Source organism: Chironomus tepperi, unplaced genomic scaffold, assembly GCF_022539635.2.
Source record: "Chironomus tepperi strain 1889 unplaced genomic scaffold, CSIRO-AGI_Ctep_v1 contig_376, whole genome shotgun sequence".
Lineage (NCBI taxonomy): Eukaryota > Metazoa > Arthropoda > Insecta > Diptera > Chironomidae > Chironomus > Chironomus tepperi.
In genome coordinates, this window is record NW_027226498.1 from 662,060 (window position 1) to 679,809 (window position 17,750).

Below are 17,750 nucleotides of genomic sequence, written 5' to 3' on the forward strand. Positions count from 1 at the left end.
ATTTGTTTTTTAAAAAATTTCTTAAAAATCAATGGAACTGAATATCAATATGGAATCACTTTTGATTTATAATTTTTCAACTGCCGTTTACGATATTACTTCCTGCACATTATTACTTTCAATTTAATTTTAAAAAAACGAGGTAAAAAAGCAAATAAAATCAATATTAAGATTATTGTGAGTTACTTGATTGAGCTTGAAAAATAAGTTTTATCCTTTAACAGTAAAGAAACATTTTTGTCATTATTTTAAATCTATCAATCGATAAGGATATCTGACGATGTTTTATTTGTTTATTTTCACTTATTCGTATCAAGGTAAAATGTAAAGTACACGTCCTAACAAGTTTCTGTTGCTTAGTTACAATATGAACTTGAAAAAATATTATGATTCGCCACTAATAGTTTGCAACAGCTTTTTTTTCTAATTAGATTAAATCATAAATCAATATTCACATTTTTTTATTCTAATACACAAATTAGTTGCTATAAAATATGCTCATCAACTTAAATACATCAAAATTGTAATTTGTTAATAGCGGTCTTCCTTCTTTATAAATGCACTCGTCATACAGAAGCATTTCGGGTTTTCTAAACCAATAGTTTGTTGGACCATTTGTGTCATCTAAATCGAGTGTGTTTAATTGAAAAATTCCGAACTGAACACGCTTTCCGTCAAGTTGTACAACCTGAACGGTAATAGGTTCTTGTAATGTTTTTACGTTATCCTATCGAGAAATTTTGATTATTATTTTGCAATGAAACATCAAATTTTTCTTACCCCATAGATAGTTTTGGCTCTACTTGCTGCGACAGTAAACCCTTTAATAATAGCTCTACTTTCTAATTGATCATTTGTTACAGGTTCTTCAAACAAATTTTTTACATCCAAATTTGAATAATGTAAAAGCACTGTATGAGGATGTGAAAATGGACTTCCCAATTTTATAGCTGTAAATATAATTTTAATCAATATGTTTGCAGTATGTTTTAAATAAATATAAACTTACGGTATGAGCACTTTCTTTCGACATTTACCTCAAAGGGAATTGAAATAGACTGACTTAATGGTGATATATCTGGAACTGAAATGTTGCTATTACCAGAAATTTTAAATGGCTCTATTGGCTTTTTTGTTGCTATAAATGTTTCAGCTTTCAAATTGTACTGGATATCATCTCCATTTTTAACAATCGGAACCATAAACCTAACATCGTTAATAACTCTCTTCTTTAGCGATTCAGTATGACCAAAGAATCTCTCACAGTGATTTATTAGTCGTGTAGCCATTAGTGAGCTGTAAAATGATTATACATATCTAAATATTAATTGTTTTTAAAATTTTCTTATTCATATTACTTTTTTCGAATATCTGTGATACTGTATTCCTTACGAATTATGTGTTTTGGTTTGTCCGGTCTTAATGGTACTCGAATAGGAGATTTCTTCTGTTCTGCATCTAGTAAATGTGAAACAAGCACAGATTGGTGCATTGATCTCTCTATGTCAGTAGGCAATTTCAGCATCTCAAACTTTCTCTCAATATTCTCTGGAAGTTCATTTAACATGATTGATTTGGTAAGAACCTGTGCTTGCATTGTTCCATAGACCAGAACATTGGAGTCCGAAAAAATATAAGATGATGGAAACTGATTGTTTTCCGATACATTTTCCTGTACTTGAGGAACACTAGAATGGAATTGTTGCTGTAAATGATTTAGTTAAAACTAAAATTATTTAATAACTTACAAATTTCGATTATTTTTTTTAACATAATCAATTGCATCAATTACAGCTATTCCTCGATTCTGAAGAGACGTTACTGCACCAGTGTCATAGACATTACGTCTTCCTTGAAATTTCCACTTAAGCTTTGCGAGCCAGCCATTATGTTGTTTTAATAATACATTTGTTAATTTCATTTTTTTATTTTTCTCTTGATTTTGTAACCTAAGAGACAAATAAAAAAATAATACTTCCAGTCGACTTTCCAATTAATCGTGGAATATATAAGGTTAAAAATTGGAATGAAAAAATCTGTTGTACTATAATAATAATTGAAATAAATTTATTTCCTATTTTCTAATAAATGACATACTAATTCTTGTCGCTGTTTTCATTATTCTCAGCTTCCTTAACATCTAATGCAATTTTTGAGAGCGACTCAAACGTCGCAGGCTCAAAAGCAGCTAAATCAGCTAAAACTTTTCGATTCAGCTGGATGTTGCTTTTATGTAAACCATCCATAAATTGCCAGTATTCTAAGCCATGACTTTCGAGACCTCCAGATATTCTTTGCTTCCATAACTGCAAATATAAATAAATACATTGTGACAGTCTTAAATTGTTATATTTTTTAACTTACTTCAATTAGGTCCATTTTTTTGAGAGCTCTTGATTTAGTAGCATAAACTAATGCTCTGTGCAAAGAACGAATAGCTAGACTATAACAGTTTCTCCTTCTTCCGTAGAAAAACTAAAATAATGTGCATATTTTAAATTTTACTATTATTATAATAAACCTGAGCATGATTTGAAACATACAGCAGCTAATTTAAAGACTTTACGCTTCCTCCACCATTCATCAGGTCCACGGGCTCTTGTTAGTCGTAATGCAGTCAGAAAAACCATATTAATACACTATTTAAATTTTTTAGTTCGCAGCCTTATTTTACATTCAATATTGTAAACATTCTAGTAAAACACTTCCAGTCAATTTCCAATGCAAAAATCTAAACAAAACATTAAATTTTGCCGCATTTTGTAAACCTACTTGTATTTAGCCAAAAGTCTTACGCTGGAAATTGTGTGGCTAAAGTGTAAACCAGACAAACATATAAACCATGTCCAAGAATGTAAAAAAGTAAATTTAAAAACATATTACTTTACTTTTTTATACCACTAAAATGCGCTTAAGTCACTCAATAGAACACGACTTTTGTAATTTTTTTAGCATCAATAATAAAATTTAAAATGCAGGAGATAATTAATAGAATTAACAATTTGTCTTTGGAATCCAATGAAGAAGAAGTTGAAGAATTATTAAGTGAATTAAAAAAGTCCTTAATTCAAAATCCAGACGTCTCAAAAAGCATTTTAAATGCAAATTTCATTAATTCAATTGAAAACTGGATACAGTTGTAAGCGATTTATGCTGATTCATCAAATTAAAAATTATAGAAAATTACTTATTTTTGTTGCAGAGATAATGTGGTTCTTATTTGTCAAGATATTTTGGACATTAGCTTATCACATTTCAAAATAACTGACAGTGACTCTTTTGGAACTATTGAGCTTTTATTAAAATCGTCACCTCCAATAAAGGAAATAGTGATTCGGAAACTCCAGCATGATTATCAAGCAGTATCAGCGTTTGTTCCAAAAAGCACAATTCTGCTTCTAATCAAATGCCTGAATTCCGAGAATGTTAATGTTGGTCCCGCGACAATAAACCTTTTAATAGAATTTCTACGAGAAGATTTACTTAATGATGGCGATGTTATACATCAACTGTCTATGGATACATCAAAAACAGAAGTAAAATGTCGCATGTATGAAGTTTGTGTGGGAATTGGAATTAAAAATTTTAAAAGTTTTGAAAAGATACAATTCATAATTGAAAAATGTCTTACTGAATTGACATCAGGATCGGATGTTCTTCTTCAATTGAATTTGTTAGAAATATTACAAAATTTATGTTTGCGGGATTATGGATTCGCTTATCTTGAAAACAAAAATGTCATGCAAAATTTGGCAAGAAAAATTGAAAGCATCAACGAAGATCCATTAAGTACACTACTTTTGCCAGGTTTGATGAAATTTTTTGGTGGAGTTGCTGCTTTATATCCTCAAAAAATATTTCAAAGATATTCAACTCTCTTTGATTTACTGTTTCATTGTATATTAGAAAATCATCTTTCATTGATTTATTCAGCACTAGACACATTGGGATATTTAAGTAAATCTGATGATTGTAAGAAATTGATGGACAAGGATTTTGGTAACAAGTTTGTTCAAGCTTTGGCTCATATTTATCAAAAATTTCCAAATTATCCTAATGATGTTAAATTGAGAGCTCTTGCTTGCTTGAATAATGCTTTTGCACTTGACGAGGAAGAGGAAATGATCAATAATCAAATAAGTAGCATCTGTGAAAAATGGTGTATTGGAATTTTTGGAAACTCTAAAGACTTTTCTTCCCTTTTGAACATCTGTAAAACACCTTTTGATGATTTGTCTACAGCGGCGTTTCAACTTGTTAAATCTCTTGCTGTTTATTCTTTTGGACAGGAAGGAATCGCCAAAACTGGGGGATTTGTTGAATTCTTACTTGACCGAAAAAATGGATCATGTTTTGAATTGAAGCAAAAGAAGTTTGAAGTGATTGAACTTCTTGCGAGATCCTCAGTATTTGATGCAACCTCAATTGCTAAGTTTTGTAAATATTTAAGGGAAGGAATTAATTATGTTGAGCCAATGAGTGAAGTGTGTTTAGAATCTTCATAGATTTTGGCGGCAAATTAACGACTATTTTTCGTTCAAAAAATAAATGTATGGAGATCCTTAATTGAAATAAATATGCTAAATTGGTATAAAATTAAATTATTTGAATAAATTTTCTTTAGTTTTTACGATTTTTTCAAAATGCTAGTAAAAAACCAGTAACTAAAATTTCAAAGTCGGTACTTGATACATGAATTTTTAAGCGGGAATTTTTTCTGTTATTTTCCAGTATACTAAATACCCTGAATTTACGTTATAAGCCACTACCCGTTACTAAGCCACTGGCTTAGTAAAGAAATTTGACTGTGGAAAAATTTTGTATCCGTTAATAAGCCACTACCAAAAAGTCATTAATTAAACTAGATAAAATAAATTTTCCGATTTTAAATGACATATTCGGATATAAACAATTAGTAAGGACTAGAAAAAGTTAATAATTTTTAAGATTTCTATGAAAATTTTCGTTTTTGCTTCATTTGTTTACATTTTTTACTAAGCCATTACTCGTTATTAAGCCTTTTTTCACGATTTTGAAAACTTTTTTCTTTCCATAAGCCACTGGCTTATAACGTAAATTCAGGGTATGTTTTTCCGTTAAAATCGAATCTATTCAAGTCAAAGACCCCCTGTAAACATTTGTGAATAAAGAAACTTGTAATTCACTATTTATTGAGTTTTCTTGATTTAAGAATTTAATAAAGCATTAAGGAAGTTTTCTTGAGATAGTACATAAGATACAATCATAATTAAACCAAACAATCAAGCAGAAAAACAATGGTAAGCGAAAATAAATGTGTTAAGAATTTTTTTAAAAAAATAAATGCTGATAAAATGCTTGCCGGTATTTTCAATATCAATTACATCCTTTCAAATAATATTAAGTGATTGTTATAAGGATAAAATTATGTTGATTAATTATATCAAATGTTCTATTAGTTGAAGTAAATTTTTTTTCCATTAATTCTATATTTTATTTGAGGTTAAAAGATTTTTAAGCATTTTATGCTTTAATTTGTCCATTTGATTAATGCCTTGTATGATTAACATGTGTGTTTGATTTTTTTAGACCGAAACAATGCAAACGACAGAGTTAATGGAAGTAGTGACGACAGAAAATGGAAATCATTTGAAGGACAAGGCAGTGGTTAAGCCAGAAGAAATGACTTCTCGTGATTATTATTTTGATTCTTATGCACATTTTGGCATTCACGAAGAGATGTTAAAGGACGAGGTCCGAACACTTAGTTATAGAAATGCTATGTATCACAATAAGCACCTATTCAAAGGTAAAACAGTCATTGATGTTGGTTGCGGAACTGGAATTTTATCAATGTTTGCTGCTAAGGCAGGAGCTTCACGAGTTATAGCCATCGAGTGCTCAAATATCGCCGATTATGCTGTAAAGATCATTGAGGAGAATAAACTTGATCATATAATTTCTGTTGTCAAAGGAAAGGTCGAGGAAGTTGTGCTTCCAGACAATATCGAAAAAGTTGACATTATCATTTCAGAGTGGATGGGATATTGTCTCTTTTATGAATCTATGCTCGACACAGTTTTGTACGCTCGAGATAAGTGGTTAGATAAAGTCAACGGAATGATGTTCCCTGATCGTTGTACTCTCTATGTGACCTCAATTGAAGACCGTCAGTACAAGGATGAAAAGGTAAAATTCTTGATAAGTATTCCATTATTCAATATCTAATTATTGTTAACTTTTTTTGTTCTAACAGATCAATTGGTGGGATGATGTTTATGGCTTCAACATGTCACACATTCGAAAAGTTGCAATCAGCGAACCTTTGGTCGATGTTGTTGATCAGAAGCAAGTTGTTACCAATTCCTATTTGATCAAGGAAATTGATTTATACACTGTACAAAAGGAAGATCTAACATTTTCAAGCGATTTCCATCTTGCTATAAAGCGTAACGATTTTATTCAGGCTTTAGTCACATACTTTAATGTTGAATTTACAAAATGCCATAAACGAATTGGATTTTCGACATCTCCGGAAGCTGCTTATACACATTGGAAACAAACAGTATTTTATTTAGATGACTATATTACTGCTAAAAAAGGAGAAGAAATTTACGGAACTTTTTCCATGCAACCAAATGAAAAGGTAATTTAACAATACATTGAAATTAACTATATATGCTAACTTTAGAATATTTTAATTTAACTTTACAGAACAATCGTGATTTGGACTTCCGCATAAAGATCATTTTCAATGGTGAATTGTCGCAAATGTCGGAAGAAAATACTTACCGTATGCGCTAATTCCTTAAAATACCTATATATATTTTTTTGTTTCAGTACATTTAAAATATCAGATTCTCAATAAAATCCAACAGTTTCAACACTTAAAAACTATTTTATTTTATTTCCTATATATTGTATTGTTTTTAACGGTTCCTTCCAGTAAACAAAAATTTGAATTTGGCCAAAACGACAAATAAGCGCAATTTGAATTCTCTCAACTTCCATGCTAACCTTTAAAAAACCGAGAGCATTTTTTCAAAGTTGAAAAAATTTAATTAAAATTAAACTAGAAATAATCTTTCTAAGTATTATCTGATTGAATTTATTGATAGTTAAGCAGTACAAACTACGAAAAAGAGTGAAATAACAATGGGAGATCGTAAGTATTTTGTCAATAAAACGATTTAAAATTTATGAAATGAAAATGGCTTCCATTTTTATTCCTGAAAATTTTAGAAGATTATAACTATCCTCCACCAAGTTTTGGACAAGGTTATGGCCAACAAAACAACTATGATGATGGTAAGACGAATTAAATAAGCATTAGTTATAGCATTTAAATAATATTTTATTTATCATTCAGACTACCAAAATGAAAGATCCGATAATTATCGCGGTGGCGGCGGTGGATACAATAAAGGAGGAAATTTCGGGTAGGTGTCTATTACACTGCTGATTCATGATATTTTAGAGGTTTTTTCACGAAAAAAATATGAAATAATATTGCAAATTACATAGAAATGTTTACGTTAATGAGTAAAAGGTTGCCACTATTTGGTAAGAATTCAAAAAGGTAATTCTTGCGACACGTATATGATTCTTGACGATGCTGATAAACATTTGAGCTTACTGGATGTGATTAGCAGTGATGTTAACGAAATTTTTTGAAGAGTAATTTGAATCCCATCCAGTTAGTTTCAAGATTTATCACATCAAAATGTGTTAATGAAAAATTTGTTTGTTACAATTACATGGAAAGAGTAAAGTAAAGCATTGTGTCGCATAATCCAAAGCGTTAAAAATTCGACGAGCGTAATGAAACCAAATCATGAAAACAATGAGATTTTTGAGAGAGCCTTATAAGATGAAAAAACTTTTAAAGTCCTCTCTTAAGATCAAAAAATTACATATAATTAAACTCATCATTTTTCATAATTAATTTATATTTTTTTCCTTTATGAAAAATGATTTGTGAATTTATATGCATAAGAGAAGTTCAAATATTAATGGTTTCATTTCATGATGTGTGTATGTGTGTATTCATTCAGCAGAAGCAACAGAGGTGGTTTTAATAAAGGTAAAATACCGAATACAATGATTCGGTAAAATGTTTTATTCCTAATTGTACTACTGATTATGGTATTTTTGATGAGATCAAAAACGTTTTTTTTTTCTTCTCAACTTCCTTCGAGTAAATTGATATTTATGCTTTGGGTCTATCAGTTGCTTTGAAATTGCTTTTGATCAATAATTTAGTGTAATTAGTTTTTTAATTCCACATACATTGCATTCTGTGCAATTTTGGTGTGATGATTGAAATGACTTATTAAGACCCTTAGCCTTTAACATATTTTTATTAATTTTTGTCAAAGAGTTTTTTTTTTATATATTTATTTTAAAATTTTTCAGGTAACGACAACATGGTTGTGCAAGATGATACTGTTTTTGTCAGTGGAATGGACGTTGAAGTGACTGAATCTGAAATCAATACTCATTTTGGTGCCATTGGCATTATAAAGGTTCGTTTCTTCTTCATTAATATCAAATACAATTGTTATTATTGATAAATTTGAATTACAGAAAGACAAGAGAACAAATAAACCAAAAATTTGGATTTATCGCGATAAAGAATCGGGCAAAGGAAAAGGAGAATGTACAATAACGTATGATGATCCAGCTGCAGCTTCCGGAGCTATTCAATGGTTTGATGGAAAGGATTTCAATGGAAATATCATTAAAGTTCAACTTGCTCAAAGAAATAATACATGGCAAAAAGGAGGTCCCAAGAAGACATTTGGATCAGGTGGAGGTGACCGCGGAGGTAATTTCATTCTGTCATATAATGACATTTGTTTATTTGCGTGTAGAAAAAGACAAAATCTGAAAGTCTTCCGGACAGCTTTAGAAAACAAATTTTATGTTATTTGCCGAAATTCAATTTTATACATTTGATAATTTACACTGGGATTTTTAAAGCTGGATCAACGTTTGATTACCTGTATTTGGGTATTAAAAAATCCTAATACCGGTATCTGTATTTTAAACAAAATTTCTGTCTTAAGTCTCGAAACTAATATTTTGTTTGATTTTAAACTATTTTTCGAATATTTTTTAATTTTTTAAAAAATCTACCAACAAATAACTAGAAATTTAAAAAATCTTTCAAATCTTTAGATTTCATGGGCAATTCCACAAGGTTCCGCCACCATTGGGTTTTTAACTAATTTTTTATTTTTCCGTACAAAGTGAAATATTTGAAATTGACTTAAAATAAAAACACTAGAAATTATTTATATAAATACATATACTAATTTATTTCTAATTACATAGGCGATAGACGTGGAGGAGGTGGATATAGCAGCGGTCCTCCTCGTGATGAAAGAGGTCCAAGAAGTTTTGGTGGGCAAAATAGTGGAGGAAAACCTGGAAGTGGAGGAGGCCAACATCGTGATGGCGATTGGATTTGCTCAGAATGTAGCAATAAAAACTTTGCATGGAGGAAAGAATGTAATCGTTGTAATGCTCCAAAATCAGACGACGGAAATGGAAGTAGTCGTGGTGGATCTGGTGGACGTTTTGGAGGTAGTGGCGGCGGACCAAATCGAAGTGATGATCGAGGTGATCGAGGTGGTCGAAACTTTTCTCGTGGAGGTATGCGAGGTGGAGAAAGATCAAGCGGTGGTGGTGGAGGTGGTTTCAATCGCCAAAGACCATACTAACTTCCAGATTTTGATTTAAAGCTTTTCAATTGAAAAGTTTCAGCTTCGGGACTACATTTAAATCTTTATAATTATAAACATTTTTAAGCATTTTGAAATAACTTCTAATAAACAATAAACAAAATACCTAATTCATCAAACACAAAATTGGAATTTAAATAATTATTTATTTTATTTTTTTTGCTTTATTCAACTTAATTTCTAATTTTATGACGTAGCAGTATAACTTTGATTAAAATAAGGAGTTTTCTCAACAGAGGAACGACTTGATTCAGATGTATTTGAGTATGCCATGTTAAAAAGGGCTTCCGGACTGCAAACAAATTTGTAGACATATCTCTCGCCTGCAACTAAAATATGATTTTCATTCATTGGTACAAAAAAATTCAAAACTACACAAAGCTGTCAAATTAACAATTTTTTTCAGTAATAATTATCTTGCGACAATTTATAATTTTTAGCGCATTTTTTTTTGAAACTTGTTTTCAAAAAGACAGCTTAATAATGCCATTAGTTCGTTCGTTCGGGCTAGGTGCTTATCTCAGCAATTAGACATCGTAGAGAGCTCAGGTTTGTTTTATTAGCTCCGTGTTATTGTTTTATGGCGGGCAAATGCATTTAAAAGTTTCAAATCATAGCATAAAAACTATAATTAACAATTTTTTATTTCGATAAAAAACACGTTTTTTTTATTGTTTTGCAGTGTTTTTCAATGTTCTTCGATGTTTTTACAGTGTTTACAGAACAAAGTTTGAATTTGTCATAACCGTTATGTGGTTTAAATTAAGAGAATCCGTTAAATGACGAAATTTTTAAAAATCAAGTATAATGACTTGAATTTACTGGATCTTGTTTTGTAGGTCTGGAAGTAACTTGGATCCTACTGGATCTTGTTTTGTGGGTAGGCAAGTGACCTCGATCCTACTGGATCTTGTTTTTTGGGTCTGGAAGTGACCTGGATCATACTGGATCTTGCTTTGTAGGTTTAGAAGTGACCAGGATCCTATTGGATCTCGATTTTAGGTCTGGAAGTGACTTATTAATCAATTACTGATCGCTGGGAAAAAAATGCGCTTAAGTCCCTCGATCAATAGCATGAGGACTTTTGTAATATTTTTGATCTACCTAATCAAAAAATATAAATCTTCAATTTAAATTTCACAAAAACTAATGTAGCTTGAGAATAATTCTTTGAATTTGCGGATCTTACCTTTTTGCATTATTCCTTTCTCGTAGTAATATCGTAGACTCCTTGAAAGTTTGTCATAATTCATTGCTGGTCTATTTTTTTGAATTCCCCATCGTCTTGCCACTTCTTCAGGCTCTATTAGCTTGAATTCCATACCTCTTCCCGTCCATGTTATGCATGAACTACTAAAAATTTCAATAATTTTATTAAATTTGTGGCATATTTTATTTTAAAGAAATAAATATTCCCCTACTTTGAAGCAGGTTCGTCCAAAAGAGCAATGAGAAATTGCCACAATTGAAGTGATCCACGACGCTGTTGAAAATTAATAGAAGGTGAATTTAAATTATTGCTTTGTAATTGATGAGTGGTTGTAGGTGCTGTAAGATGAGAGCTAGATGATGTTGTTGTTACAAAATCAGATGAATCTGAATTATTATAATAAACCATTTCAGAATTAGTTGACTGATGATGAAGAGATGACGTAGAATCAGGTTGTTGTTGGTATAAAGTAGTAGATGGAGATGTTGCATAAATCTGATGATCTGAGAAAGTGTATGGATGATGCCAACCAACTACGAATGAAGAAAAAAAATAAATCTTAATTTTCAATTCTTTGCAGCAATGTAGCTCGAAGAAATTCATCACAATGAAAACATAATTTTAAATTGAAAGAAAATATATAGAAAATTAGATTAAAACTTCATCGACGGTTCGTTGTAGCGATACGCGTAAATGAAAAACCAAGAGAGTGTTTGACGTGACACACGTCAATTGCATAACAATAGATGTGAAAAATCAATTGATTTATAAGTTAGTCGTGTTGATACCAGAATTAGAGTAAATCCGCGTACACGGGAAAATAGGAATAAATTTTTTTCTACACAATCCCCCAATTCATTTTCTTTCAACCACGACACAAAAGTATCAAAATGAAATACATATTTCTTTTTTGATGAGGGGTCTACTGTTTAAATCCCCATTCCTACAAAACAAATGAGCGACCCAAACAGAAAAAAAAAAATCATTTTCCCACAATTCATCTTCTTTATGATTGAATAATACATTTCAAGCATTAAAGTAAATGAATTTTCCACCATTTATTAATAAAATTAACCCTTCGACAATTATCCTTAATCATTCATTCCATTATTTCATCTGTTGAAGCGTAATATTGAAATGGGATTGTCTGAGCTATAACTCATTAGTATCAGTGTATAATAATAATATACAAGAAAAATTGACTTACTCAGTTAGTAAAATAGCTACAATGTATTATGAGAATTTAATGTTTACATAAATATTTGACTTTAATATTATCTTTTTAAGCATCATGATGAAAAAGCAAAAACAAATAAATAAATAATGCTCAATATCAGGAGAGGAGACCAACCAACCAACCCCTTTAAATATGTTTACCACTTGCTCTTATGAACGCTCCTCGCTTAGTCTATTATCCCTCAGTCTATTTACCTCTAATGTTAAGATAGCATTCCTTTATTTGAACAATTTTTAAACATTTTTATAGGTACCATGAAATTATTATATATCTGATTTTATGATACGCGTTTGATTGCTTGTGAAATTTCATCACCATTCTAGTTATCTGTATATTCACGTTACCCATTCAATATACCATATTTGGCAAAACAAAAGAGAAAAAAATATAGATAGAGATCTCTACATTATTTAAATTAATAATGAATTTAAAAATGATTTCATTATGGATTTTTTTATAAGTAACGTAAATATATCCATGTACGCGTTCAGAGAGTATAGGAGAGACAGAGTGAAAAGTATACCCGATGGAGAAAGAGAGAAAAGCTATTATTAAAAATTCATAACCTAAAAAAAAATGTTTAATCACGAGGAAAAATGTATATTTTTCAGTACAGAAGAGATGAACATTTTTTCAGAACAAAAATGCAAACGTTACTAAAAAGCATTACGAATTGGGCTAGTAAATTATTTAGGAGAACGATTAAAAATTCATTTCTCATTCTCATACTGTCCAGTAATCTATGGTACAAAAAAGGCACAACATTATACAACGGTATTTAAATTTTATATTCTTAGACAGTCATCATCTTTATGTTCTTTGCTGATTATTAATCATCAACTCGTAATCAAAATATTTTAAAATTGAAATTAATTGTTTTAAGATTTTTTTTATTATTTTAATAAATTACTAAACCATAATCAAATTTAGCATTAGATGATTCTATGGTAGGTACGATATGAAAATAAATGGTTTTTTAAAGCAAATTTTGTTATTCTTTTGGATTTTTATTTCAAAGCCAATCTCCCACTGATGAAAAGAGACATGTTATTTTGTTAACAATACAAGTCTCATGGGGTGAAAAGATGTGAACGATGAAGTACAAATACGTATCGCTTTTAACAGAAATAAAGGAGGAAAGAGCTCAAATAGATTATATTTTGCATGAAGCGTATTTGAGAGTGTCTTAAAGAATTTTTGGCTCGTATGAATGAGCACATTTTGTTTAAAAGTGTGTCATAAAGTTCAAGACCTCTAATTTACACTATTAAGGTTTGATTTTCAAATTTCCATGCTTCTAAAGAATGGTTTATTTTCTTCAATCCTCGCAGCAATATATGAGGAAATTGCTCTTAACAGCACAACAATTGCAAGATTTTCATAAGAAAATATTTTCCGCCCTAAATCGTCCGATTTTTCGAAGTTTTTTGGAGTTCGGACCCAAAATTTACATTCGAAATCACTTTCATTTTCGTTCAGAAAATTAGAGGATTTTGGTAGGAAATTTTTTCTGAATTTTCTGAAATTTTTTGTGGAATTTCTGGCCTATTTTCCTTACAAATTCATATTGCTGCAAGGTAATCTAGCTAGGATAATAATTATAGGGCTTTAATAATTCAGGATTGGTTATTTTTCTGAATTGGTCTAAAACCTACATAACATCAGGGACAATATGCAGATATATGACGAAGAAAAAAAATGTAATTTAATCTGAATGCTTAAATCATGTAGCGCAAGAAATCAAGAGGGAGGGAAGAAAATCTCTTAAAGAATACATAAAGAAACTGAATTATTTAGATGTTTGGGATTTAATGTACTAGTGATTTGTTGTTAGTTTTTACTGTCAATATGTATGGGAATTTCAAGTCTTTTTCATTAATAAACTTACCTTCATTAAATTCTCTTTTAACTAATTGAGATGTCGGCGATATTGAGGAATTAGTACTAAGTCTTTAAGTAAAGAAGCCAAAATTAATTGATAGCTGCTGTTTGCATGTTATTATTGTTACCTGTAGTAAGAATGCCCTTGTTTAGAAAACTCTACAAACGATGAACGTTCGCTACGAAAATCTTTACCTTAAAGAAAATGAGGGAAATTTATTAAGGAAAAAGACTTTGAATTAACTGTCATATTTTATCCTTCAGAAATATCTAAACCACCTACTGTGCTTTCTTATCCACATTATGCTTTAATGTTACATCTTTATAATCTATGATTCAATATTTTTTTTTATTTACTTGATTCATGTCATGTCTTAGAAATTTAATGGATTTTTATTTCCATTTTTTTCGTTTTTACTTAAAATCAAACAATTATCTTTAAAAAAATATATATGCATAGCCTCTATATTTTGTTGCTGAAAGCATATTGCAGATATTGATAGGAATATATGAAAAAATAAGATTTTCATAATGTTTGTAAATGTTTGCACAATCCATTATATTGAACACTGTTTAATCGAATATTTCAGCAAATATCCCGAGAGAACTTTCACATTTAATACCTAAATCTTTTTTAAAACGTGAACAATGCTTGAAATGGATTTACGATATATATTACAAATTTTAACAATTGCATTAAATTCTTTAACTATATATAGATTTACAGAAGGAAAGTTGATAAAAAAGTTTAAGAAACATACCTAATGCTGATGCAGGTTCCTCTATTAAACTATCATGTGGCCATATGTCCCTTAACCGATATTCATTGCTTAGATATTCTATTTTAATATAATATGGTAAGTTCTTTTTCTCTTTTATATTTAATGTAATAACATACCGTCATTAAGATTGCTTACGTGTCCATTATAAATTTGTTGTGCTGGAAAATGAAGTGGGGCATAGTGCGTTCTTGATGGGGAAGATGCGCGGGAGTTAATTGAACTATGAAACTGATTTTGTGGATAATAATGCAGTATTTTCTTTGTCTGATTGCTTCTATCATCTTCTGTCGTTTCTGATTCTGTTTGGCATAAATGAGCATACATAACTGATGGAAATATATTTTTATGATCTAGCTCCTCATCTCCATATGTTTTGAGTGATTTATTAATGTGATTAAGAGTCACTGCACTATTGCTATTATTTTGTTGATTCTGTGATTGTATATTAGATAGCAGCGAATCTGATACACTAAGGAGATTGTTCTGTAATAAAGGCATTATTAAAAATTTTTTTTAAAAAATAAAAACACTTTTTGTACGTGTTGCAAAAAAAGCTAGAAAGATTTCGATGATTACGGATAGTCATAGAATGAAAATGTGATACATTTTAAATTGATTTTCAATGGGCACATTTAGGTGAATCTGCTGAAGGGAAAATAAACCCTAAATGCTTTGACAACGGAGCAGTAAATGTGATAAACTAGATCCTTTTTCATTCTTGTCCTAAATAATAAAAAAATGGGACATAATTAATCTAGGAATAAATCGAAAGATACAAAAATATTTTAAAAGATCGGATGCTTCCAATAAATGTTAAATTTCCTTAGAAGGTGTAGCAATTTTAAAACCTAAATTCTCTCATTTCAAAATCTTAATCCTTGACCCACCATAATTTGTAGTGAATTGAAATTTAAAGCAAATTTAGAGATTCCTTAAAAGCATCCAGTCTTATGAAACATTTCAGGATCATTCGATTCATTTTTAGGATCTATGGTATGTAACAGAATTTGATTTTAACACCCCCATTCTTGTAAATACATATTATTTTTAATTATTTTGAACTGCTCATTTATTTCTGATCATCACGATTACTTTCATTGAATTGTCATCAGTCATTCAGTTACTTTGTTTATAGGTATTCTCACTTTTATTTATCGAAATATCAATTTAGCTAATTGCTATTTTCATACAATATTTTCTTTTTCCAATAAGCTTAAGGTATTCGTCACTATACTTTGTTTGATGTCTTTGCCAATCACATTTTTATTTTATTTGTTTTTTTTTTCTTCCTTGCATTCAAACAAAAATACAAAAGGTGATACAAAGTATGTAAAAATTGTATTTTCCCGTATTTTCAATTCATCATGACACGTTATACCATACGAACAATAACAATAATACAATAAAATCGAAAATCTAGAAAATCATTCTATTAATGGTTTATAAAATTGTTGACAAAAACAGTTAATTCATAAACCTGTGAAAAATTATTTGATATTAAGTAAATACATGACCTAATATAATACTATGAAACAATATTTTCATTCTTAAAGAGTGATACATGTTCGATAAATTGTTTGGTAAACGTTATAATATTTCACCTAAATGTGTCAATTCCCACAAGACAGATATATATATTGCAACACATATTTGTGTACCATCCCATCATTATTGTCAACATGAAAAAATTTATTTGATAGAATTACTACAGGCACAATCCAATTAAGCAATCGAGTGAAATTATATACTAATTGTTTTTAGTATAACAGCAGGAAGCCATTGTCAATGTGAAAATGAATGGATCAGGAAAATAAATAGATTGATGATCCAAAAGGGTGGAGTATGTAAAACTACTAAACTTTAAACCAGACAATTTTTTTTATAGAAATGCCGGAAATCGGAAATGCCATTAAATTATCTTTTGCTCTTGAATTTTATCATATTGGGAAAACGAAATTGAAAGTTTCATGATATTCCTGCATAACATGATTCTTATGAGATGAGGTGAAAATCTACTATCAATCAAAATCTAAAGATTTTCTTAAATTTCCGTTTCACGCTTCGATTTCCGTCGCGAGATTGTTTCACTTCCTGCCAATATTTTTGACTGCAATCTTTGCATCCACTAAACTAATTATTTTACACTTTATTTTTCAAATGTTTAAATTTAAATTGCAACATATTTTCAAATCAAATAAATTCAAGAATATTGTTAAATCTTACTTTTTCTATTTCCATTTTTATTTAAATAAAAGTATTTATTTTTTAATTGTCATAATGATTAATTTAATTAAATAAATTAAACTTCATTTGAGATTTTTTTAGGTAAATCTTTCACTTTTAGTATTTAATTTTATTTTAAACTTTTTATATTCAACCTTTTTGTCACTTTGATTTCCTTTTAAACTTTAGTCTGGATGAAAGAAAAAAAAAAATATTCCAAAATCCTGGTGCTATTTTTGTAGTCAATAATGATTCGAGGAGTATAAAAAACTGATAAAGTTTCTCGTTTATGAAATCTTTATAAATCAAATGCTTGAGATTATGATATCACATTTACTAATTTATGCATGTTCTTATCCAATCACAGTGTCTTTTAAAACGAATCCGCCCACTTTTATTTTTACGCAAGTACTGAATTTTCCGACTATATTCACCCCGTAAACTTTTCTGAAACTTACTCTGTTATTTGATGATAAAATTACAATGAAATTGCAGAATAACTGGAATTTGCGGTTAGAATATCCACAGAAGGTTTTTCGTTCATGATTTCGCTCGTTCAAACTGAAATTCAAACTAAAAGCTTTAAATAAATAAAATACATTCTGAATACTTTTTAAAAAGGAATCATCCTTAAATTTTACTGTTGATTACGTTTCATTTTATTAAAAATTTCACTTTTTTTAATTTAATTG

General features: G+C 29.6%; 6 protein-coding genes across 9 annotated transcripts; 3 read left to right on the forward strand and 3 right to left on the reverse strand.

Moving 5' to 3' along the window:
* Positions 1 to 234: 234 nt before the first annotated feature.
* Positions 235 to 1,984, reverse strand: mRpL37 (mitochondrial ribosomal protein L37). Its single transcript, XM_070647628.1, has 5 exons — positions 1,749 to 1,984; positions 1,359 to 1,688; positions 1,010 to 1,296; positions 781 to 950; positions 235 to 727 (listed from the first exon to the last, which is right to left on the reverse strand). Exons 1-5 carry the CDS (start codon positions 1,919 to 1,921, stop codon positions 479 to 481), a joined length of 1,209 nt encoding a protein of 402 aa, XP_070503729.1. The 5' UTR covers positions 1,922 to 1,984; the 3' UTR covers positions 235 to 478.
* Positions 1,985 to 2,039: 55 nt separating this feature from the next.
* On the reverse strand, positions 2,040 to 2,708 carry mRpL20 (mitochondrial ribosomal protein L20). The gene is made up of 3 exons (XM_070647629.1): positions 2,544 to 2,708; positions 2,365 to 2,475; positions 2,040 to 2,306 (listed from the first exon to the last, which is right to left on the reverse strand). Exons 1-3 carry the CDS (start codon positions 2,628 to 2,630, stop codon positions 2,097 to 2,099), a joined length of 408 nt encoding a protein of 135 aa, XP_070503730.1. The 5' UTR covers positions 2,631 to 2,708; the 3' UTR covers positions 2,040 to 2,096.
* Positions 2,709 to 2,924: 216 nt separating this feature from the next.
* Positions 2,925 to 4,602, forward strand: LOC139096019 (26S proteasome non-ATPase regulatory subunit 5). The gene is made up of 2 exons (XM_070647627.1): positions 2,925 to 3,139; positions 3,203 to 4,602. The coding sequence occupies exons 1-2, from the start codon at positions 2,973 to 2,975 to the stop codon at positions 4,503 to 4,505; spliced, it is 1,470 nt and encodes a 489-aa protein (XP_070503728.1). The 5' UTR covers positions 2,925 to 2,972; the 3' UTR covers positions 4,506 to 4,602.
* A 522-nt stretch (positions 4,603 to 5,124) lies between these two features.
* On the forward strand, positions 5,125 to 6,873 carry Art1 (arginine methyltransferase 1). The gene is made up of 4 exons (XM_070647371.1): positions 5,125 to 5,279; positions 5,569 to 6,168; positions 6,236 to 6,625; positions 6,694 to 6,873. Exons 1-4 carry the CDS (start codon positions 5,277 to 5,279, stop codon positions 6,781 to 6,783), a joined length of 1,083 nt encoding a protein of 360 aa, XP_070503472.1. The 5' UTR covers positions 5,125 to 5,276; the 3' UTR covers positions 6,784 to 6,873.
* A 114-nt stretch (positions 6,874 to 6,987) lies between these two features.
* LOC139095799 (RNA-binding protein cabeza-like) lies at positions 6,988 to 9,851 on the forward strand. Of its 3 annotated transcripts, none has more exons than XM_070647270.1 (7): positions 6,988 to 7,144; positions 7,222 to 7,287; positions 7,349 to 7,418; positions 8,034 to 8,062; positions 8,395 to 8,504; positions 8,566 to 8,806; positions 9,316 to 9,851. In XM_070647270.1, exons 1-7 carry the CDS (start codon positions 7,135 to 7,137, stop codon positions 9,702 to 9,704), a joined length of 915 nt encoding a protein of 304 aa, XP_070503371.1. In that variant the 5' UTR covers positions 6,988 to 7,134; the 3' UTR covers positions 9,705 to 9,851. The 3 variants fall into 3 exon arrangements, with proteins under 3 accessions (XP_070503371.1, XP_070503372.1, XP_070503373.1); XM_070647271.1 differs by having other exon boundaries at positions 8,037 to 8,062; XM_070647272.1 differs by lacking the exon at positions 8,034 to 8,062.
* Positions 9,852 to 9,893: 42 nt separating this feature from the next.
* On the reverse strand, positions 9,894 to 17,089 carry LOC139096172 (ETV5-related protein Ets96B-like). Of its 2 annotated transcripts, XM_070647845.1 has the most exons (8): positions 17,059 to 17,089; positions 14,952 to 15,318; positions 14,815 to 14,892; positions 14,182 to 14,248; positions 14,061 to 14,122; positions 11,147 to 11,468; positions 10,915 to 11,078; positions 9,894 to 10,054 (listed from the first exon to the last, which is right to left on the reverse strand). In XM_070647845.1, exons 1-8 carry the CDS (start codon positions 17,071 to 17,073, stop codon positions 9,912 to 9,914), a joined length of 1,218 nt encoding a protein of 405 aa, XP_070503946.1. In that variant the 5' UTR covers positions 17,074 to 17,089; the 3' UTR covers positions 9,894 to 9,911. The 2 variants fall into 2 exon arrangements, with proteins under 2 accessions (XP_070503946.1, XP_070503947.1); XM_070647846.1 differs by lacking the exons at positions 14,061 to 14,122; positions 14,182 to 14,248.
* Positions 17,090 to 17,750: the final 661 nt, after the last annotated feature.